The following is a 25,844-nucleotide window of genomic DNA, read 5'->3' as shown; positions in this document are numbered from 1 at the left end:
CGTGAAATGACAAGATGATATCACAGGACTATTTCTTTTCTGGAACAAAAAGAACTGATGATAGTATAGTTTTCAAATGTTACAATTAAGCACAAGCGTCTAAATTTTTAACCAAACTAACTAAAAGCTTTAGAAATTGACATAGCGATAAATCTCCACTGTTGAGGCTACAAATTTGAAATAAAATTAAATTAAAGAGCACAATATAAACAGTGGTCCATTAGTTCGGAGCCACTGAAATTTTATTCGGACCACCACTATAAAATATTTATCACTGGCTCCCTGAACTAGCGGTTCATGTCAACTGTTTGTGTTTTGCTCTACATTTTGTTTGTTTAAAAAAATAACATATTTCAATATAATTGTGGACATTCTCTGCATTGAAATTTTTAATTTAAATTAACTTTTATTTATTTTTTTAATATAACAAGGACATGCAAATAGACCAGTGAAAATGTGTACAGATTAGAAATAAAGTAGATTTTTATTCAACCTTAGAACCTGGGGCTTTGTGTTTTATGGAATTTTGCATTACATATATAATTTTACCCATTTTTAAACTTACCTAGCAAACAGAAAATATTTGTCTGGAATAGATCAATCTTAAGATGCTTTAAAATAATTTTTAGTTACAAATACTAAAAAACACAAAATATGTACTTAAATTTTAATTATTTACAGAAAAAGTTTAAATTTTCTGCAGCATTAAGAACTAGCAATAAAGTGAACTTCAGTTTGCTTAGCTTTTGAAATTTTAACCTTAGCAAATAATTAAACAAATGTAAAAAAAATGTTTCTAGTTTTTGCTTAGTCATAGAAATTTCTTAATTGTGAATTTCATTGTTTACACTGACAACTAGTATGGTGTATAGAATTGCATTATACCCCATGGCAGAATCGTTGCTACACGGCGACATTGGTGCAGAACATTACAGAGTTCAGGCAGAAATATTTTTTATTTGGAAAGCAAAGAAGTCTGGGTTTTTTATCTGTAGAATTTTTCAATATATTTTTTTCTGCAGAGCTTTTTTTCCCCTTTCTGCAGAATTATATTGAAAAAATTTCTTTTCACGCATATCTAATGTTGAATAAATGTGCCTGATTTTAAAAAACCTCTGCAATACCTGGCTTGAGCTCAAATTTCAGATTGATAATATAAGAAGAAATTTTCAAATAGCAAAAATTCAAAAAAGGTTAACTATACAAATATTATTTAGAACAGGAGAATATCGCCAATAATATTAGAATATGTATTCTTTTATATTTAGATTTTAAAAATATTCTTTCGTTTGTAATTAAAAAATATATATACTGTTCTATTCTATACATGAAGGCTTCTTCTGTAAACAGTAAAGGCTTCTCTTACTTTAAATTAGTAACCTATATATTTGCTACGATTAAAAATGTCTTTCAGAAAGGTATTAGTACTAGAGAGAATTGTTGCAGAAAAGTCCAAAAAAATTCTGCCAAAAGGGCATTATATAGATATTCTACTCTATCTTGAAGTTACTGGTTCTCGGAAATATTGACTAAATTTTAATTTCTGCACCTAAGTGCTTATGCTCCTAGACACATGTGTACGGATCAAAAAGAAATATAAATAAAACAAAGTCATTGTATATTTATAAATGAATTTAGGAAATCAATTTTTGAAAGAAAATTTACAAAATGTGAAAGATTACAAACCTTTTATTTTTTTCAAAATTAATATAATTAAAAGGTAAATCTAAACATATCCAAAAAAATTATATTAAAAAGATGAAGTTCAAACAGAATTGAAGAATCAAATGTGAGAATTTTTTTAAAAAAAAGTCATTAAGTGACATGATTACATATCTTTTTAAGTTTTAAACAAAAATCATCATTGAAAAGAGGACAATCCAACTCGAGAGATCATATTTTGTAAAATGCAGATAAAAAATTCATTAATATTCATATTTATGTGAACTTAGGGTTAGAAAAATCGTTTTAGTATTTCTTTAAAAAATGACTGAATACCAAAAGTATATATTAACTTCTTATGCCTTCTATTGCATAAGTAGTACATATACAGATATAGAAGAAAAATAAGATGGAAAATGAACAATATTTTCAGCAATTAAATTACAATAACATACTTTACACTAATGCAACTCACCATTATAAACTCTTTAAGCTTTCTTAATAACGAGAGCTGTGAGAACCAGCATAGGATGATGAAGCATAGATGTCTGCGAAAAGAAGATAAATCAAGAATTTAGAAATTTAAAGCTCTACTTATACAGACATGAAACTATTATCAGGGGTCTGTCTAGGTTTTTCTGAGAGGTACCTATTTTGTGAAAATTTAGACATAATTTGTGAAAAATTATATTTAAAAATCCAACACAAAAATATGGCAAGAATATGGATTTATCATTTCTTAAAGAATACAAAAATAAAATTTTAAGAAAAAGTATTTTGTGAAACTACCGTTTTTCCTAAAATTAAATTTGTGAAACTACCGTTTTTCCTAAAGTTGAATTAGTGAAGGTACCGCTAAACAGTAGTAAATTCGGTCCGGACAGACATCTGACAATGACAATAAAAATAGGGTTTATGCTAGAATTAGGAAAGGTTTTACGCAGCGATAAACTGTTATGTACCCTCCTCTTAGTCAGTGGCAAAATGTAGTACAAATTTGATTACCAAAATTTGGAAGGGAGAAATAATTTAAATATTTCATTCTAAACACATTAGGTATTTTTTTCAATTTTGTCAGCTGAATTGAATAACATCACATTAGAGATAGGACATATAGTTTAAAAGTTATTATGGTTTTATGTATAAAAAAATAGAATGTTAAGACTTATACCCTTTCATGCACTTTTTAACATTGCTATCCCATTAAATGAAATATTTCCTGTGTACATTTTTTTAGGCTAAATGAAATTAGACCAAATTTAAATTGATGGGATAAATTGTTTGAGCATCTTTCCTGCTGGCGAGAACTTACACTGAAAAATAAATTTTTTTTCATGCATAAAAAAAATTGAAACGTTGAAATAATTAATAAGGTAGATGAAAAGTAACTAAAATTAGTGATATTAAAAATAAAAAAATTGGAACAGTGGTTACCATTCATCCCGCAAAGCAGAAAAATTTCAAAACTGCAAGGTACATCAAAACAATTTATATTTGGTGCAGAACTATTTATGTCCATATTATTGCGGAATGAGTTAAGTCAAGTCAAAATAAAAATTTTACATGCAGTTAAAAATTGTTTTTTCTTTCCATTATGAGGGCAATTAGCCATAACTCTATATTTAATTAATCAAGGTTCTTTGTTTTTACCATACATTTTTTTCTGGTAATGTAATTTTAAAAATGAAATTGTTAACCAGAATTTTTCTTTCTACGAAATTTAAAAATTTCCCTGATTTTTTTTGATTTCCCAACTTTCAGTGTCTGAAAAATTTCCCTTAATTTTTAGGTTATCCTGAAAAGTAGACACAGTGGCGTATCTAGGGTATGGCAAGTATGGCGAATGCCATGGGCGCATTATTTCAAAAAGGCGCAAAATCGATCAACATCAACGATTTTTTTACTTAAAAATTTTATTGAGTGTTTTTTTTAAATTTTTATATACATATATATATATATATATATATATATATATATATATATATATATATATATATATATATATATATATATATATATATGTGGGAGATAGTGCAGCATAGGAGTAAATGATGACGATAATTTAATAAACATAACAATTTAATAGAAATAAAAGGTTAGAACGATATAACAGTGACATGGGGCCTTCTCGCAGTGGTCTCCGGATTGCATGTGACTAAGAATTAGATTGTTCTATGGTATAAAGTTAAGAGTTAATTATAAATTCGGGAGTTTCCCTTCGGGACTTCCCCTTCTGGTCTGGCTGGCGCCTCTCAATGTCAAGAGGATGATGCAACTTCCTTTAATATTACAAGATGGTGAATGACGTAATGTTCGAAGTTGTTACACTATGGTATTGAAACCTACATATATATATATATATATATATATATATATATATATATATATATATATATATATATATATATATATATATATATATATATACAGAGAGAGAGTTAGTTAGAGGGGGAATTAAAATCAAGTATACAACATTTAACCATTTCATGTGGGCTCAAAAAGAAGACATCGTCTTTTGAGGGACTATTTTTGTCACTGGGAGAGTGAAGTATGAAAGGGAACCGCTAATCGTAAAACAAAGTAGGTAACAAGCGTCAAACAATTCAGGTTAAATATAATTTCTTAATGTTCATGAATACATTCACGTTAAATACTAAAATAAGTAACTGAAAAAAATATCTTTGTCCTTTCTGCTGTTATATTTACGACGATTTCGGCAAAAACAAAATTTTAATTATAAAATCATAATTTAAAGGATAATGCTTAATTTTTAATAATTATTTTCTCGTTGCTAACTTTTTGATACATTCCAATTAAAATATTTTTAATTTTAGAAAATTTCCTAAATAATTCCCATTTAATTTTCATCAAAATCCTTTTACTAAAAGTCTTTTAACCACATATATAATTTCAAATGCATTTAAAATTTCCGAAAATGAAGCTTATCATTGCTTCACAACAAGTCAAAGCTGCAATAGAAAGAATTTAAGTTATCACCAGGGCCGGATTAAGAACCTCAGAGGCCCTAAGTACTTATATTTTTGAATACTCCTTAAATATAATTAAGAAGATCAATATAAATAAATGAAATATTTTTCTTAAAGAAAACTAAAGTTTACAAAAATAAATAAATGTATATAACTGCAAAATTTAACACTTTTTGCAGAGGATCTGGTGGAAATCAAAATTTTTCAATTAACTCTGTGAATGTTTTTAAGACTAATCAAGTATTCTTCGATTTTAGAGGAAAATTAAAATAATTCCTCGTATTTCATTTTTAAAAATTCCCTTTCAAATCTATAAAATATAGCCTAATTTTATTTTCAAACTTTCCGGATGTTACGTAATGTTTTCGAATATGCTTTTTAAATTTTTAATAAAACTATTTTCACTGCGGGTGTCAAGTTAATATTCACGTAAAAAAAAAAAAAAAAAAAATATCGAACTTTAACCAATTTTTATGGAGAATACAAAAGGTTAATTCAGTATATAAACGAAATTAGTAATTAATAAAAATAACAAACAACTCTTTTTCTTCTATCTCCTAGAATGTTGAGAAACCTAAGACAGTTCTCCATGAATTAATAAAAGATTTCTTATTATCTACCGCATTTATTATTATTATTAATTCAACTATTTCGCTTTTTGTGTCAAAATCGGTTTGCTTCCACTCCTTTGAAAAACGTAGTGTTTAGTTTATTTTACATTATTATTTTATTCATAATAATCAATCAAAAATATTCTATACATTTAATGTGTTTAATGTAAAACAATTTAAAGTTCTGAATTAATAATAAACTTAATTTATAATTAAACCGTTACATGCTGCTTCACTTTAATTTCATGTTTGTGAAAATTAACAACAGAAAGTGAGTTTTGTATATAAGTGATAGTGTGATTATTTTAGAACGCACAATCATGGTTATATATAAAAATGAAATAATTAACTAATTAATATAATAATTAACTAATTAATATTAATATAGTTTATATAGCCTGTGCTATGTATGATGTTATAGCTTTTGAGTAGTAAATATATCGATATATCAAATTTCTTCTTTTCTTCTTTTTCAATTTCCTCGTCAATGCATAACGTATTTATTTAAAATCATGTACTTTTCAATAATAAAAAAAGAATACAAATCCTAAAAATATTTATTGATTTTTATTTAGAATAGTTTAATTTGATATTCATTTCAGTTTAAAATAATTTACTTAAAAAAATGCTTTCGACTTAGATTATTTGATATTATTTATGTATATTTGAAAATACCATACGTTAAAATTAAACAATAATAAAGAAGCTGAATCCTTAAATTTAAAATATTTATCTATATGAAAAAATTGAGTAAAAAAAAAAATAAGAGACTAAAAGAAAATGAAAGGCGAACGAACGAATTTTAGGATGTTCAAAAGTGGGTGAGAAATGTAAAGAAACTTTTTCTCCTTATCTAAAGGAAAGTGAGACCTCCCATAGTGCATTCCACTGTAACTTTACTCTTTCTTTTGAAGAAGTCCCCCATTCTTAAACAAGAAAAGATAAGAGAAAGACCAGAATGCAGAGAATCCATGATCCCTGAATAAATTTTTATTTTCTTTATTTTTTCACTACCACAAGCAAAGAGAAAAGAATTTGTTCATCCTCTTCGTATCACATTACAAGATTGTAGTCGTTCTAAAAAGGCAATTAATCAGGGAACCCCTTCAGGCAGAGATAGATCTTCGCTGATGACCAGAGGACAGAGAAATGTAAAATCCATAGGGTGTCTCATGCTTGTAAATCTTCAGTTTCATCAGGGGTTAAAATCTCTTTGAAAAACGTTTTCGGGATCTGTTGAATAGATTTCAAAAAGAACCCCTGCTGTAAATTAGTGTAAATCCTTCCAGAACAGGAAATATTTGTCATCCATGGTGGAAATCAACTCTACAAAAGTGTGAAATACTAAAAATGGGAGGTGCCTCTGTCTGGTAGTACACCCCTCTATTTTGAAAAATAAAGACAGATGTAATTGTAAGTTGTTAGGTGTTCACGCTCCTATGAAAAATTCTACTCGTTCTAGTTGTTATTTCAAAATTTAATTCAAGAAAATAAATATTTATAGTCTATTTTGGAATTTTATAATCTAATTTGATAGGTTACAGCTTTTTCAGATAGGTTTTAATTCATTCAACTATTTAAGTGGTAAGATTTTTTTCCTTGATTGTAAGTAATCATTTCCTAAATATTTAAATAAATGTATTACGCATAAATTATTAATTAGCGTTATAGGCGTTCGTTATATTTTTTAGAAATGATGTCTATGTGAAGGGATGCCAACTGCTAAGATTTCTCAGAAATATTTTATTAAGTGGTGGAAAGTTAAAGACCAAAGCTTGCAAACGTTTGGATAATTTTGGTTAAATTTAAAATGCTTACAACTAGATAACTGGAATGAAATTGTGTTTAACACGAAATTTCGAATTATACATAGGTAGTGGCTTAAAAAATAATTTTATATCAAATTTAATAATTAAATAATTGTATATCTGCATAAACCAAGAAACAAAACATAAATTTTGTTACCACTAGAAAAAAGTTTCCCATTAAACAGAGCAAGTTGGCATCTCTCTCTATATATAGATCGAGAGGGACATTTGGCTCTCCCCCCTTTTAATTTTATAAATTAGAATTTATAATATTTTTTAGTTTCTATTATTGCTGTTTTATATGAAAAAACATTTAACATGCACAAGGAATTTTTTGTAGTAATAATTATACATTGTATAATTAAATATTCGTTAATGCTTTTATTAAAACTAATATGCAGTAAAAAAAAGATAAATGTTAAAATTTCAAATGTTATTGGGGACATAATTTTTTAAATTTCCTGAAAATTTATTGCGATAGGTAAATAATTTTTTGTTTATAAGTATGTAAGTAACATTCATAAAGTAACATGCTTTTCTTTTTATTTATTAATAGATAAATTTTGAATTTAACCACTTGTAAAAGTTTGATCTTTTTTTTTCCTTTGAATGGTTAGGAAACATATCGTCAGTTGTTGGCATTTTTTTTTTTTTTTTTTTTTTGTACTCTAAGTTACAGAAGTATATTCACTCACAATTTTAGTTATATTTTAATGCTTTAAATGCGAATTGCAATAATCCTTCTACTTACAAATTGAAATTTTTTCTTCTAATTTTTAAAGACATGTTTGTTCTGAATTTTTAAATTATATTCAGTTAATATTTATCAAACTGTCTTTGACTTTGAAATTGAATCAACTTCTTCCTTATTTCTCGGCCACAAAATTTTGCAAATCTTTCTCCTATATTTTCTCTTTTTTTTCACATTGCCATTTTCTTCCCTTTTTTTAAAATAAAAAATATATAAAATAAATACTACTTTTTTTAATTTTATATAAATACTATTCTTTTAATTTTCAAGTGTTTTACAATATATGTTACTTACATTACATTTATATCATCCCATATCACATTGCTTGAAAAAAATTGGTATACTGTTTTCAAATGGGTTTATTAAGTGTCCTCCATTTATATATTATATTTATTTCTTATAATCAAAGTAAAATGGTAGCAAAATAATATTAATGTTATAATGTGTAGTTTATAATCCAATCATTACAACAGTTTAGTAACTTGAAAGAAAAAGTTATCAATAAAGTGATAATCACAATAATATTTATTCACTAAATAATTATCTTTATTTTAAGAATATATTTAGAAATGTATTTCCATAAAGATGCAAAAAGTCATCTTCTCGAATATTTCAATGATTTATATATTTTTCTTTTTCCTTAAAAACAACTTAAACGACCTTTATAATTACGCAGAATTTTTTTTTCACTTTGCTTGAAAATCTCTCTAGGTACTTCTCAGATTGCGATTACCCTCTAAATTTTGGGATTCAGAAATCCAAATCCGTCGAAAAAATGGCATGTATAAACAGAAACTTCAGAGAAAGTACGTTTTAGTATCTGATTTCGTAACATAAAATATCATACCTGCACCTATTAATTATCATATTTTAAGTCACCCCTTGAACCATTGAGATGAGAAGAAAGTGAAGATCTGATCATTAGATCAAAAGTTATCAGGATGGTCCGTTTATTTATTTTTTTGCGCACTGAACGTCTAAAATTCATAATTCAAATTTGTTTAATATTTTGCTTTATTTTTAATTTGTTCCATTGTGATGCGAAGAGAATTTTTCATAATTTTTTTTTTTAATTAAATATGCTAGAATGTATTCTGGTTTATTTTTTTACTTTTTGCCTTTTTTTTACTGTTAGCAAAAGAATTATTTCTAGATATTCTTAAAACTAATCGTCAACTTCCCCTAATTTATTTCTCAATAAAAAATGTATTATTGTCGTTATTAAGTCTTGTTTTGTGTGTAATTGTGTGTATATTTTTTCTTATTATCTGTTTTTATATAAGGATTGTAAAACGTAATTATATTAAGAGCATCGGTTTTTTTATTTTATTGAACAGTAAATAAACTAATCAAAATATATCTATTTTTTTATTGTTGCTATTTTATTCGTAATTATCATAACAAATCGTAATTATTTACACTGTAATCTTTAATGAATTTATTATATCGCGATGATTTTATTTTGATGTTAGCAAAGCGTGATTATTTAAAAAAAAAATCAATTTCCTTCAGTTTTCATTTTGAAAATGTTGAGTAATCATCCGGTTATGTTATAGTTCTTCTTTAACTCAGAGCTACATTTGTTGTGTGTACGTAATTCTGTTACCAATACGTAATTTTTATTGACAATTGAAAAAACGCAATAGAATCTTCTATAAATATGATAAAAAAGGTATTTTAACTTCCTACCGATGAGGATTTCGAATACACGTGAATGCATAACAATTAAAAAGAGATAATTTTATTGTTATATTTAATATTTATTTATTTCTCAATTTTTTTTTTTAAAAATTCAATTCAATCTTTTTGTGATATTGTCAAAAGAGTTAAATACTTCAAACAATGCTTTTATTTTGTATTGGATAAAAAAAAAAAAGAATTTTAATATTTTAGTAAGGGCGCCAGTAAGAGGTTTGCCATAGGCGCTTCTTTCCATAGATACGCCTCTGAGTAGACAACCTCTTAAAAACTTTTAAAACTAAAATTTGTTAAAAATTTCCCTTAGTCGAAACTGAACTTTGAAGAAATTACTAACATTTTGTGTATCAGTTTGCATCCCAGATTAACAATGAAATTATTTTATAATTAAGTAAGGCATAACAGCTTACTTTTAGATCTATAAACAGCAACTTTGCCTTCCCCATATTTTTGTAAAGCATTACGGCATTCTTCATCAATCATACATTCCTTAGAACGAGCAGAGACATCAGACAAAGATTTAATATTTTCTATAAAGTTTTCGCACCCTCTTGCATTTAGGGTCTCCTAGAAATAAGAATAATTATTTCATACTTAGAGAAAGGATGACCACAACTAGTTGCCATGTCGTGTTAAAAAATAAATATACATTTTCATAGGGTGTTATTTAAATTCAAAACCACAAGAACAAGTGAAGATCAGTTCATGGATGCAGAAAGACTCTGAAAAATAGAATTTTCATTAAAATATCTAATGTCTTCATTCAAAATATTTAAATCTTTCAGAATCTATTAATATATGATGGAAAATTTCATGTGGTACTAGAGTTCCTTAACAATTCACATGCTTCAATTTTAAATAAAATTCTTTAAAGTGAGTATATTTAAGAAAATTTTGTCACATATTCATATTATTTTTACTCTCGAATTATCTTTTAATAGCTTTAGATAATTTTTGTAACTTAATTTATCTTTCCCTTATTCAAGGTGGGTAGCCAGATTTTTCTAAAAAAATAAGCACCTTTTAAGCTCTCAAAAAATATTTTCTATCACTTTCCAAAAAAAAAAAAAAAATCATAATTAGGATCTGTGCAGTAATAAAAATTGTTTTTTTCTTTCGTTTGAAGTTCTTAATTTATAAACATAAAATCAATAAAATTCAAACACATTTACAATATCTTTACACAATCGTGATAAAATAACTAGTTTCTGATAAATATTGTGGAGAACATTGTGAAAATCATGCATTTTTTGTAATTTAGAATGACCCAGCAAAGAAAATATCTCTTTTAAAATATAGAAAATTAAGCACTTTTTACAAACCCCGAATAAAAAAAAAGCACCTTTAAGGGCTTTTTAAAAATGCTACGCACCCTGCTATAAACAGTGTAGTTTGACCAACATTGCTTCCATTTCTAATGAAAGGATGCTTGTAACGTTATCTGTGGAAGAAAAATATTTTAAAGTGCAAATGGAATCAGGGGAAACCTAGCAAATATAAACCGGTTAATACCACTCTTCATTGCAAAAGTGAAAGCAAATTTTAAAATAAAATATTCCTATTAAAAATGAGACTTTTTACATTATCAAATTACAATTTAGTAGCATATACCATGTTTAAAAAAACACTTCATTTTGAGAATTTATTGATTAAAATAAATTATAAAAAATTTACCTCTATGATTGAAATATTTTGTTTATCCGAAGTAGGTACTGTCCCAAGTACTTTTGAATGTTGAGGTCCTACTGTATATTGCCAAGTGAAGGGATAAATATTTTGATAAGCAGACTATTTAAATATTTTTTTTAAAAAAATTGGGTAAACCAAGCATATTACACTTCACTTAGCCTTATAAAGAAATTAATTACCAGACTTTGGTTTTTTTAAATATTTCCGAGTGAAAAAAAGAGATTTGGCTAAATTAGTAAAGTGATTAAAATTTAGCAAAAACAAAATTGAACTAAAGATATGAATTAAAACACCTGATCTCTATATCATACATTTGTTTTCTAATCATAACTTTATAGGGGTTATAGAGCCATTTGTTAGAACCATAACATTCTAAACTTTAAAAAAAAAAAGGTGTTTGAACAAAATGAGGTGTGTAGTACATAATATCAATATGAAAATAAATTAGATAGAACCTTTTAACTAATTATTTCTTCATGGATTTTATACTTGAAAAATTGTTTAACAAACAATCAGTGAGAAAAATCAGAAAACTAACCAAGTATTTAACTTTATGCTTTGGTTGAATAAGATGTTCAATAATATCATAAGAAGATGTGCATGCTCCACAAAGAAAACAATTGTACAAATCACCAGCTTCATTTTGTGTTTCTTTAATGAAGTCTAAGCCTGCAAAAATAACATTCTAAATTTTTATAGAAGGAATTTTATTAAAATACATTTATCATTGAATATAGCAAATTTTCTTTTAAAGACAAATAATATAAGGAAACAATATTATAGGCTAGAAATAATAAATAGAAACCATTTAAACACTAGTGGGTCAAAATTTTATAACTAATTTAAAATGAAAAATGGCTGATTCTAATATCTACTATGCCATATCATGAGCAGTACAACTAAGTAACTTAAATACCACTTGATAATTTAGAACTATTAACACAGTTTATGTAAATGAAAATGTAAGCTATATAATTTTAATTACTATACAAGAGCATGCTTACAAACAATATCATCTTTGGTTTAACCCACTGACGGTTTTGATATTTTAATTTTGACCTCTTCCAAATGGTTGCAATATCTAGAAACTGCGGTTCCTGAAATAGCCGCTTGCCTTTTCTAAAACCCCTTGCCAAACGGTAAGAGATAATTCCTCCCCCCTTACAATGGAAAACGGTGGTTTGAAGGGCCATTTTTCTTCTATTATTTACTTGACAGGTGGGGTGGTTTACTTCTTGAGGTGTTGTAATTATAGACTGTCCGCACTATTCACTTTGCTGAGGTCATTTTGAACATGAAATAAATACTTTTGCAACCTGTTTGAAAATATTTCATATGATCTGTGAGTGAGCATAGAATCTCTTACGGAAAAAAAAAAGAAAAAGAAACAAGTAAAATCTAGCGTTGCGTTTTAAAATTTGTTTTTATCAATATTTTTCTCTTTATCATATCATTGTCCTTTTTATTACAGTATTTTTTGTCGATAACGTAGAGTATTTTATATAGAATACATCAAGATGTATCTAAAAATAATCCGGCATATTATGTAGAAGTGCAAGTGTTTAATTAATTTGGAGTAATCAACTTTCCCATTAATAGTATAAAGACAGAAATATTCTTTGAAGTTGTGCGAAATATTTCAAACAAACCTTTTTTAATAATTCATTTGCATTAAATCGGTTATTTAAAAAATGGCATGGGTATTTTTTTTTTCTAACTTTTTTTTTTTTAGAATGAAATAATAAGTATTTATTCTAGAGATAAAGTAAATATGGTAATAAAATTTCGGTTTTTATTTTTTCAACAATGCAAAGGTTTATTTAGAAGTTATAAAAATAGTAGTAAAACGAAAATAAAATATCTATTTTAATTATTAAGTCCATTCAACTAAAATTCATTTAATAAAAGTTTAAAATAATGATATCAATTCACGGCTCTCGTTTTTTCTACATTAAATAAATGTTATGACAGATGAATAAAGAGTCTAGTTGTGATGCAATTCATTTCTTTTCTGTACAAATCTAAATTTATACCTAAAAACATAGCAAAGCCAATGCTAACTCGATTTAGTAAAATATGTGACTTATGCTCACTTTGAAATTATCTATTTAATTTCTAGATATGATGAAAGTTCGTATGAACACTTAGTAGCAAAATAAAAATTACTAAATATTTAGTTTTTGTTTCTTCAGCTGTTTAGACTTTAACTCTTTTAATTATTAACTTTACATATTTCATGAAACTATATCTCGTTCATTATAACTATTCATAATACTTTTATATTTACTCCAGCACATTAATTTGTGTAATTTAAGTCCACTTTACCTTAATTGAGTTATTTTATTAGAGTTTGTTACAATCATCAGAAGTTGATGGTATATTTTTATAAATTTACTATCAACACATAATTAGTAGAGACTTTATTTTTAACAATTAGCTCCCTTATTTTCTCTTATATTTTTGTAAATCAGGGAGGGACATCAGATTGACTATATATTATAAATCCCAAAGCTTAGGGAGCAATTAGAGTTGAAAGTTAAATAAGCTTAATTTACATTTCTTAACACATCCCTTTATTTTTTTATAAAAAATAATGCGCAATAATTTATTTGAGATTTTTGTAAAACTTTTTTACTATTACTTGTCCTGAATACTCTATACTAAGAAACCTATTCCAGAACGTTTCTCTATCGTTTTCTACACATTGTTAAAGTTTCCCAGGGTTTCAAAAATTGTACGTTACTGTGATATATAGTTATGAATGAGTAGTTTTTCCATTCATTCGATTTCTAATGTTAGCTGCATGATATCTTCATTTTATTCATTCTAGTCAAGTTCAAAAACTTATTCATAAAAATCCTCGTTATCAGAGTAAATGGTACTGAAATTACAGTGCGGCGAAATGTCTGTATGTAGTAAGATGACAGTACTAAATCTTCCTTCTACTCACTGATACATGTTACTAGTAAACACCTTTCTATTCCTTATCTCGCTCCATACATAAGGTGACAAAAATGATTAAGTACTGCAACTGTACACTCATACAACAGTGCAAATAATACAATACAAATTCACTGTCAAAACATCAAAGGATATTTTTTCCTTCCATATTTTAATTCTCTTGTCTCCCGAAATTCCTTCTCATCGTTTTGCCATAAAATATATCAAATTTGCAATATATGTCAGTAAAAAAAAATAGTAAAAGGTGAGTACAGAAACAGATTATATAAAATGACAAAATAATTTATAGAAGTTGAAAATACTTAAAGTAATAATATACTTAACGGGATATCTTCAGTCAACGATGTTAAGATAAGATGTGATTATACTACCTTTTGCTTCATTTTATTCATTAATTTTTTTTAATTTGATTCTTAGTTTCATAGTTTGTATCTTACTTTCATTTTTTATGTTTTTATTGTATCTCTGAAATTTAAGTAACTGAGATTTTAATAATTAAATTTTTTGAAATTTTTAAATTCATTTATAAAATTTTTTTACGTTGGGTAAATTTGTGTAAGTTTAATAACATTCATTTTCAATGATTAAAGCCATAAAAAATACCTGTTTTTGAATTGTACTCACTGTATCCATAATTATATATTCTCTTAAAATAGTAGCTGAAAATGAAAAAAATCTTACATTTGGCTGAAATAAGTTGAAAATGTCCCTAAGAAAAAAAAAATCGAAAATATTATCGCCTTTATTTATCGGAAACTATTTTAATGCTTTCGTTTCATTTTCAGATTTCGTCATTCATTACATAATTTAAGAAATTGTAAAAAAACTCATACTCTAAAATTCGTATATTATTATATTATTATTAAATTAATTGAGCAATGATGGCTCAGTGGTTTAGGGAACTGAGCTATCATTATGAAGTACTAAGCTTCGCTTTTCGGCTAGCAGCCATCCCAGCTTCAGTTCAATGGGTACTAGCTTGTCAGGGAAGTAAAGGTTGCCTGTGCGTAAGGTAGATCATCCCGTCACAATTATTTCACTGTATGTGGAGCCTTAACTTCAATGAACCTCTGGATCACAGCAGACTGTTGCTGAATACTTGATTTAATTAATTATTATTATTAATAAATAAGTGTTAAAATTAATAAGTATTATAAATATTAAGAGCATATTTTGGGTAAACGAATTCTAAAAATAAGATCTTGTTAGTTTTAAATAATTTATAAAATTATAACAAATTTGTGTACATTACAATTCTTAAAATGTCACATTATTTTTTTATTATATATTAAAAATTATAAGCGATTATTTAAAAAAAAATTTTTTTTTTCTAATGTTATTTCAAGAGTTTGCACAAAAAGTTATAGAACTGCTTATTTCATTTCAAGGGTATGATAAATAAATTTAAACATCAAAAATAACATAACTGAAGGGGGGGGGGGTATCTTCAAGAGCAAAATGCGAAAAAACAAATTACGATACATTTCACCTAATATTAGATATGCAGAAACTTTTTGAAACTTCAACGTCACAATATTATTATACTGGTTATTATATAAAATTCCAAGGCAAATATTTATTAACTTTTTCAAAGGCCGTGATAAGTATACTTAACGCCACTTTTTAAAGTCCATGGCGAGCTTTTTTTACCACTCTCAATTTAGGTTTCCATTCGTTAACAACTTCAGCTTTCTTGAAGCGCGTTTGAATAAAATTGGAAACCATTTATTAGTTTAAAAAAGCGTATAAAAGTTATAAAATACATATTTCTTTTTAAAGTTAGTAGCATTTATAAAATTTATTTTATAAATAACGAAAAATGAAAGTCAATGAGTTCCTAATAGGTCGTGGTAAATATATTTACCTAACCTAAATGAGTTTTTTTTCCTTATATCAATTACTATTTTTTTGTCAATTTCAATTCTAAGAATACTTTAACTTACCTTTACTACAAAAATGGCCCATTAAAGGGTTAAAGTAGCAAATTTCCAATGTGTTTGTATAAACTTAATTAGAGCAAATTAAGAGAAATACAAAATCATTTATTTACATCGATTTAAGAAAGAATAAAACATTTATTATTCGACAGTTTATTCGACATCGTATTATTCATCTTATTATTCGATATTATAATACTTTTAAGGTGGTACATTCCCAAGAAAAGTATGAATACCTTTCAAAGGAAATAAAATTTTATTACAGAAATTTTAGAAAATTATTTAAAATATTAATTAATTTATTACATTTCATGTGAAACCTGTGCATTTATATAATTTAAATATATACACAAATTTCTAACAAAAAAAGAAAAACCTAAAAGCCCAGCTGTCAGATAATTGACATTTAATAATAATATACTCCCTTTTCTACGTTTAAATACCTTTGCACTACTTATTGATACTGATGAGTTTATAATTTTGATTAAACACTTTTCAGAGATTTCAGGGTGCTATGCTATCAGTTTACAACGTTTACATACCGATCATTCCTACTTAAATCAGCACCAAATTCTTTTTCGAAGCTAATTTTGAAAAAAAAGTTGGTGCTAGACAACATTGCTCTCACTCTGTCAAACAAATCCCATTTTTGTTAGGACTCTTCCATAGGTAATCGCATAAAATGATATTTTAGTAAATGAATCGTGAATTCAGTATTAGTATAATTTTACAGTTGTTGTTCTATTAAACTGCATCGAAAGTTATTTATAACTCAACTTTCTGGAAATGTGGCAACTGATTTGGGAGGAAGAGAATATAAAAAAATTAACATACGATCATATGAAAAAAAAAAGCATTTCGAAGTTAAGTGAGATGATGCTAACCAACCAGCAATTACATCCTTAACTAAATCTACTATTGAATCATTAATTCAATAATTAATGCCTTCCTCTAAAACTTGATAATAGTACTTTGAAAGAATAAAAATTGAAACTGAATATTAAATATTAGTTTTTTAATCACTAACAAAAAAATCGCAATTTAATATTAAAAAATGCTCCTTCAACCAGCAAAAAAAAAAAAAAAAAAAAAAAAAAACAATAACGGGAAAAGCTACTATTATTTACTCGCTAAATACTCTATAAAAAAAAAGAAATCTAACTAAATGGAAAACTATTTAAAGATTTGAAGACAATACTATATGTAAATCATTTATAAGCATTATTTTCAAATATATCATTTTCTTATTTTTCATACACTTAGGTGAATCACTTTTACCGAGATTTATTGCACTATATTTTCAAAATTAAAATCAATCACCTGCACTGAGTCAATTTTAAGCTCTTACTTTTTTTCAAAATCAATTTTAATCTTTGCGAATTAACATTAGATGAAAATTAGTTCTATTTTGTCATGTAATTCTCTTCCCATACCGATTTCTTTATTTTTTTTCTTTCCTTTTTATACTAAAAAAAAAATGTTTCAGTTAAATATATTCGAAAATCCTTTCGCATTTTCTTCGAAAGCAAACTCTATTGTGTATTGAGTATTTCTACCCTTCAGGTGATGGAGTGGACATCAATTAACCATAGCTGAGAAGGGAGTGAATTTCACGCCCATTTCCGCAAGTAAGGGGGAAAGCATTAGCGACTTTTCACGTGCATGGCCGTTTCGCCGGACAAAAATCAGAGGCTTTTTTTACGTGCAGGACCATCTATAGGGGAAAAATGAAGGGAGGTTTTCTACGTTCACGACCATTTGCGAGCGTAAAAAAAAGTACGACTTTCTACGTGCAGAACCGTCGGTGGGTTAAAAAAATGTAGGAGCACATCTTGATATTTTTTTTAAAAAATTTCACCTACAAGAAAAATAAAATATGTTTTTGAGCTTTTACCCTTAATAAAGCATAATTATAGCATTATTATACGTGAGTTATGAACGCTAATCACCATTATATGTTAATCACGAATATAAACCGTGAATCAGCTGTAATTATTACAAGATTGAATAAAGCTTACATTATGTATATGCGATATGGTGCTTATTCAACTTTGACATTAAAGCAAAATAAAAATCTTTTAGTCCTGCTTTATATGTAATACATAATTTTTTTCTATTCCTAAGTTAAAAAAAACTCACAAAATCATCCTTTAAAGTAATCGCCTGCAACGATAAAGAACACTTGCTGGATTTATTGAAATATTAAACAACCTACCCACAATTAGGTACGGCTCATTATATTCATCCACTCCTTCTAATTCTAATAAACTCATTAGGTGTGCAGTCTCTTCAGGACAATGATAGGACTTCACTTTAGAAGTGTTTTCTAGAATATTTCATAAAACAAATTACATACGTAACATACATAACATACATGCATAAAATACATACATATTATTAGTTTTAGGTGATAAAAAATGAACAATGCCAAAAGTGTATATTAAAAATCATCACAACAAACTAAGCATTTATGAAAGAATTTTACCTCCAGGCACTTTCTTGACATTCTGAAAAAGTAAAGAGAAATAATTAAAAACTGAAATATTGTTAAGTTCTAATAATAAGAACAATTTATTCTTAATATAGTCATGTAATAGAAGGAGAAATCACAACTTCCAGAAAAAATTATAAACAGACACGTGATTGCTGGAAGAATTTATCTTAAATTTTTTTCTCTATGTGGTGTTTTCTTAAATTTTATAGTGTACTTTTTATTTCTCTGTACAAGAGAGATAAAAGATATTCAGTTTTATAGACAAAAATAACATTTATAAAACTTAAAGAGAGAAAGAAATTTTTTTTAATTGAATAAATTTTTTTCTCAACACAGTAAGAATTAAAAAAATATAATGGAAGAGTATCACATCATATTCCTAATCATACATTTATTACACTTTGCAAGTAGTCATCACAATAAAAAAATGATTTTAAAAACTGTGAAATTCACGGCAATAACAGAAAAAAGTGGTTAATTAAACATATGTTTAAATATTCACGTGTTGTAATAAATATCTTATTAAAGATATATACATTTAATTGTAATGTAATACTGTTTTTTTTTTTAAAGGAACCGATAATCTTAAGTGTCAAATGCAAAATTTTGAACAAAAATGACATTTTCTAACTATGACAGCATTTCATATTCTAATGTTCAACTTAAAATTTACAATATTTAATTTCTTCTAAACCATTTATATTTGAAAGTAACTTATTCAGTACCTTAACATTAAGTAATTTATTTTTAAAAGCAGAAAAACAACATAATAAGTACATAAAAGAGCAACTAGTAGCAAATGTCAGAATATTACGCCTCACATAGTAAACCAAAGAAAAAAATTTGACATTTAAAAATAATCAGAACATTTATTAAGCAGGATTTACCTTTAAGTGTCTCTTTCCTCTAACATGAGATTCCCACATGGCTTTATTATTCATATGAGCATCACAAGCCTGCAAACATAAAGTTAAAAAATGTTCAAGGGCTACTTTGTAATAAGGATTCAATATATATCAATTTAAATAAACAAAACAGAAATATAAAAGAATAATACATTATAAAAACAAATTACTGCCCTTTCAGAAAAGACATTCGTATTCCTAAAGAAAACATTCACAAATGTTAAGAATACTTTCTAAGTACTGTAAAAAAAAAAAGATAGAGATCTCTTAATAGCTTTACTAATCTAATCATTAGATTAAAATATCCATTAAGACATTATTTTGATGGTAACTCAAATATAATAGTTAATTGGTGCAGGTGATAAATTTTAAAAAGATCAAATATAAAACAAAAGCATACTTTTTTTCAAAAAAGACATACCATTTTTGGTTTACAAAATACGAAAGGTAAACACAATTTAAAAAGTATTGCCCTAATAGTACTGAACAGCGATTAAAAGTTTTAACCCTTTTAATGTTTTTTTACATTTTCAGTTTTTCCCAAATATTCTTGAAACTAATTGACAAAATTGAAAAAAAAATTTGGGAAATTATAAACTTCACTAGCTCAAAGACTATGAGAATAAAAACTGTTTTTTGTGATTTGTATTTTCAAATATATAATTTACTAATAAAAGAATTATTTTTGCATTAATTATACATTATAAAATACAAAATATTTTTACATCATGTAAAACTATGCAATTTTGAACTAAATTGGTAGGTTAGAATTGGAAACTTCAATTTCTCAGGAAGTGATAAATTTTGTCTTAATCCTGTAATTAGTAGTACTCAAAATGACATGGTTTTATAAGATTTAAAAATAATTATATCTATTAAGTAAAAAAATATTTTTTATAAAATTAAAAAATAAATAATTGCTAAAATTACTTTTGGGTGAGAGCATTATGTGTGGGATAGAATAATGAGATTAAATTTTTAAGCTGAAGCCATCAGGTTCAATTGATTATTCTACAGAAATTCCAGAAAAAAAATTCTATGATGAACTTTTACGAAGCATAAAATTCTTTTCCTTTCAATAACAATATCTCAAATTATATTAGTTAATAAATCCTTAAAAATCTCATAGATGGTGGTTAAAAAAAATAAAAAAGGTTTATTTTAATAAAGCATCATTTTTGGCATGACTATTTTTAAAGTTCCAACTTTTGTCATAGAAAAAGTAAGACGTGAAGTTCAAGTAATTTAAGATAGTGGGAATGAATAAGTTTCATGTGTTTATTGAAAGTTTAACACTGAAAAACATCAAACCAGAGTAAGGATATGCTCATGGTAAATCTTTTATTGAAGTTGTGACTGGTTAAAATTGTGCAAATAAGTTTAAATGTTGTGAAGGCCGAGATATGATATTGAGTAATTGATGAATTAAAGTGAGAAAAAAAGTTGAAGCCATGGACATATTACAGGGTATAGTGCATTTCTTTTTGCACAAAAGAATAGAGTTTGAAAAGAAAGTCAGTATGATGAGTGTCGTATTTGCTCTTTCTGGAGGAGAAAAACTAGTGTTAATGCTTTGGAGGCTGTTTTGGAACGCTTTTTAGTTGCAAATCTAATGAGTTTCTGCAAACTGTACTTAAAAGAGGACTATGCATGATAATGAGACTGAAATAGTGGGTTTTTAAAGGCGATGAAGCTTAAAAAAAGGCAGTAAAATAGATTTTGGGGTGCATGCCGAATCATCGATATCAGGGGTTTTAAAAAATTTTAGTGTGGGGACCACATACTTAAAAAAAAAAAAAACATTTGTGGGACTCCAGAATATAAACATTGTGCAAGTATGACACTCATTCTCTCATTTTTACAAACACCAAATAAAAAAAGCACATTTAAGGGCTTTTAAAAAACTTAAATAAAAAAATAAGCACTTTTTAAAGACACTACGCACCCTGTAGTTTACTTTAAAAATGAGAGGTTTGTTTGTTTGAGATGCTCAGTTTTTTCTAATTTAACTTTTAACTCAAAAACTAAATCATTAATAAGCATCGTCTTTAGTGCACTTTGACTGTGAGGTTGTCAATTTCTTTCATGAAAAAGAGCTTTCTAAATAAGAGCCACTCACAAATATTTTGAATACATTTTAATCTACTTATTTGTTATGTTAATTCTTTTTATTTTGATACATTTTCGTGTTTCCTTATTTGACCTTTTCCGCAATTGACACAGAGATATGCCGGGTCGCTGTGAGACGTTTTGATGGTCTCTCCTAAAGGTTTTCTTCAACACAAAGTCTATGGAAATTTTTTAAATTTTATGCCTCTCAAAAGTGGCTGTAAATAGAGGAGGTTACTACACAGGGGTGATCTTTCCTAGAGGTTTCACTGCCGCAAAAATTATTAAAATAAGTACTATTAAAAAAAATATTAAAATTGGTAAGAATTTTAGCATTTCTTGCTGCTGGTCTAGAGATCCCAATTGGGGTTAGGACTGACAGTTTAAGAAATTCTGATTTACATCAATCACTTGAAGAAAGAAAAAACAAGCAATAAATGGAGAGAATTATATTATACATTAGACACTTGTGTAGAGAAGAAATCAAGATGAAGACTCTTCATTTGGCAGAGAAATTTTTTTTTTACCAAGATATTTAAGTGCACACTTGAAGTTTCAATAGCAAAAATTACGGAATTACAATTCAAATTAGTAACCATTCCCACCATATTAACAGGATTTCTATTTAACTTTACACATATTTTTTTATTCCCTAACTTGAAAAAATAGCTTGAGAAAATCAATGCCAAAACAGATGCCTATTTTAAGGGTTTTCTTAAAACTTTCTTGTTAGGAAAAGCTAAAGAAATTTTCTAACTAAAAGAGAATAATGTTTAAAACTAAAATAAAAATTACCCAAAATAATGTGCTTTTCTTTTAAGAAAAAAAAAAAAAACTTTTTCTAGGGACTTAGTGAACAACCTTTCTATTAAGGCATGATAGTTGAATGACTAGTGATATAAATGTAACTACAAGCTTTATGTTAGTTGGTCATATATATGAAATGCTTTTAATACAAAAACCAAATAGATAAAAGAAAAAGGAAAGTAATACATATATATCTTAAAACATACATTTAAAATAATAAAATTTTTTTCATTTATCTACTTGCGGATAGACATAAATAAAAATTACAAAATTTCCTTACTCTACAATGAAAGTCACTCATTGAGGTATCTAAATGTTCCATAGCTGAAACTAAAGACAAACACACAAATCAATAATTTCATGCAACTTGATAAACAAAACAGGAGTATAATTTGCAAAAGAAAAATAATTAATAATATTATGAAAAACGTTTATAACACTATATAATTTTTTATAAAAATTTCTTTTGCAATATTGCAGAATTTCAGCAAAAAAAAAGAAAGAAGAGGTTTTGTAAGTAATAACAGAGTAGAATTAAAAGTTTAAAAAAATGAACGATGCTAATTCAAAACAATAAGATTAATGTAAAAAAAATCTCTTGCACAAAACTTTTATTTTAAGTTTGAATAGTTTCAGAAACAAATTTTCTAGGCAATGCTAAGCTAAGAATGCTAGGCAATGCTAAGAACTGTTTATGGCCGAAAACTTAATTTTGATAGCCTTAAAAAAATTATACTAAACAACAAAAAATAAAAATTGCAAAGCAATAAAAATAGTAATTTTAATTTTTAACTAGTATCAGCATAAATCTCATTTACAGTAATTGGGAATGGTTTTTGATTTTTCGATATTGTGATGAAAACTTTTACACGAGAAAATTTATGATTTTTCGATATTGTGATAAAAACTTTTTGCATGAGAAAATTTATGATTTTTAGATAATGTGATAAAAACTTTTTACATGAGAAAATTTAGAAACATATCATAACAATAAAAACAGATAAAATAAAATTGGAATTTACCAAATTCAGAATCATCAAAGCCCTATAAATAAATAGAACTAAATTAATTACCAAAACATAATAAAAATAACAAAACATGTTTTACAGTTGAACTATTAGTTTGATTGTAAAATTTTCAATGAGCATACTATAAATATATAAAATAAGACAATATTTTATAATTTCACAATATTATTTTTCAAAGAACCGTAGGCAGTTAAAAAAGAAAAAACCTTCTAAAAGGAATAATTTTATATGAACTGTATTCTTCTGAGAATACAAATGTATCGCAATATTTGAGAGAAAGATTTTGCGGAGTGTACTTTGTGGTGTAAAATGAAAACAATAACTGGAAAAGGAGATTTAACTTTGAACTGTACAAGACAACCTGATATTGTTAAATACAAAAAAATTTATTGGATGGAACATGTGATTTAAATGAGTTGTGACAATACAATTTTCAAAAAAATATTGCTTTTTAGACCCATTGGAACAAGAAAGCCGGGAAGGACGCAGTTGAGATGAGCTGATTCAATGGAGTCTTATTTCCTTGCAATTAATGAAAAGAATTGGAGATCAAAGATAAATCTGAAGACATTAGGGAGAAATCTTCAGAAGAAGGCATTGGCCCACATTGGGCTGTTTGGTCAACTATGATGATGTATTTCTCTGAATTAATAAATAAGATTTTTACAGGCGAATTCAGACAAACTTAAAAACAAAAAAATCACAAGATTTTTCAAATGGACAATGGAATTGAAAAAATGGTAAAAACTGCACTTTGCAAAATGATTTTTGAAACAATTTGAGAATGCTTGCTTTTATTTCATACATCTCAGTGGTGTTGAATAACTAAATTAATTTGGACAGAAAATTTCATTTTAAAAAACATTTATTATTATCGGCTAAGCGAATAGTATTTTTAAAGAACAAATATGGTTAGGGTTGAAAATTAATGGTAGTGCAACGGTTTGGGACAACTAAAGTTTTAATCAGACCTTCATGAAATAAGAATCAGTGGTCTCTCGGACCAGCAATTGATTGAAATCAATTAATGAGAAGGGTTAGTACGTCGATTTTTCTCTCTGTAGTAATCTAACAAAGGTGAGATTTTTCATCTAATTTCATTTTAATATTTTTTTTTACTCAAAATATTTAAAGTCATGCTCCAAAATTATAAATTTTTTAACATTAAACTTGTTTATTAAAACATAATAAAATTTTGAACTACATAAAGCTTCATTCACCTATGTAATTTGTTTACAAAAATCTAATTATATTTACCATGCTAATAATATTTTATAAATTTTAAAGAAATTTCTTTAATCTAATAGATACATAGATCAGGAAAATTACACACAGACTAATGTAATCTTTTTATTTATTGGTCCTTAAACCAATCACTAAAATTTCTTAATTATTACTTTTAATGGTTCGATTTTTAAAACTAACAAAATTAAACTATATTGAAGTGGATTTTTACAAGAAATATATTAAACAGAATGATTTATAAATTTTCAACTTCATTTTCAAAATGCTCATTACAATGATATATAAGATAAGCAATATTGCATGACTTTTTTTCCCAAACTTCTTTTAACTTCTGAAAATATAATATTATTTCCTGAGGTCAGGTTTCCCTGACCTAAAGAAAACTTTAAATGTATATTATATATATATATCATATTATTACCAATGGCCAGTTAGAGAAAGACCATAAAATGATATAACATACATAAAAACATAAATTTGAAAATTTTTAAAATAAAAATTAATCATAAAATTCACTGAGAAATATAGAATTTGGTTGTTACAACCAATTATTTTTAAAATAAAATTTTCCAATGCTTACATCGGCACTTGCAGCTGTGGAAGGCACAGATCCAATATTTCTGAAATAAAAAAGTAAAATAATAAGATACAGGAATTTACAATTAAAATATTTTCTGATATGTCCCCTTACAAACATAATTATAATATTTCAAAAGAAAACTCCATATAATCTGCAAAACTAGTTAAAAACATTTAAATAAATCCATGGTAAAACATACATAGATTGTAATAAAATACAGAACTTTTTATTTATTTATTTTATTGTTATTTGTTTGGAAATATGACGGACTAATGGAATACTTCACATTCATAGATAAAATCTTAATTTCAAAAACATCAAATTTTTAAATTTTTTGTATATTAAATAAATACTACAAGATGAAAATGATCTAATACAAATAAAAAAAATGGATTAAAACAAAGTAGATTGACTAAATTATTATAAATTGATTAGCTGTGTCAATATGATACAAAACAAGGACATATTTTTTATAGGGTATTTCTGATGTTACTGAACTTAAAGTTTTTTAACATAATTAAAATCCAGAAATCCAATTAAATTGCATTAATTGAAATAAAAAATTTAAAAAT

General features: G+C 26.2%; 1 protein-coding gene across 2 annotated transcripts in view; it reads right to left on the bottom strand.

Moving 5' to 3' along the window:
• Positions 1-2,137: 2,137 nt before the first annotated feature.
• Positions 2,138-25,844, bottom strand: part of LOC107437668 (uncharacterized) — a 44,385-nt gene continuing 20,678 nt past the window's right edge. For both annotated transcript variants that reach the window (XM_087160962.1, XM_087160963.1), the window contains 9 exons: positions 25,273-25,312; positions 23,442-23,463; positions 22,700-22,749; positions 19,486-19,554; positions 18,590-18,611; positions 18,320-18,430; positions 11,745-11,875; positions 9,928-10,084; positions 2,138-2,210 (listed from right to left, as the gene is read on the bottom strand). In XM_087160962.1, the coding sequence (XP_087017088.1) occupies positions 2,161-2,210; positions 9,928-10,084; positions 11,745-11,875; positions 18,320-18,430; positions 18,590-18,611; positions 19,486-19,554; positions 22,700-22,749; positions 23,442-23,463; positions 25,273-25,312 (652 nt within the window). In that variant the 3' untranslated portion in view covers positions 2,138-2,160. The remainder of the gene's footprint in view (positions 2,211-9,927; positions 10,085-11,744; positions 11,876-18,319; positions 18,431-18,589; positions 18,612-19,485; positions 19,555-22,699; positions 22,750-23,441; positions 23,464-25,272; positions 25,313-25,844) is intronic.

The sequence above is a fragment of the Parasteatoda tepidariorum genome, chromosome 4, assembly GCF_982258835.1.
Source record: "Parasteatoda tepidariorum strain Cologne lab strain chromosome 4, Ptep-v5.0, whole genome shotgun sequence".
Taxonomy (NCBI): Eukaryota; Metazoa; Arthropoda; class Arachnida; order Araneae; family Theridiidae; genus Parasteatoda; species Parasteatoda tepidariorum.
The sequence above is the reverse complement of the archived record's forward strand: the minus strand, read 5'-3'. Positions and strand labels throughout refer to the sequence as shown.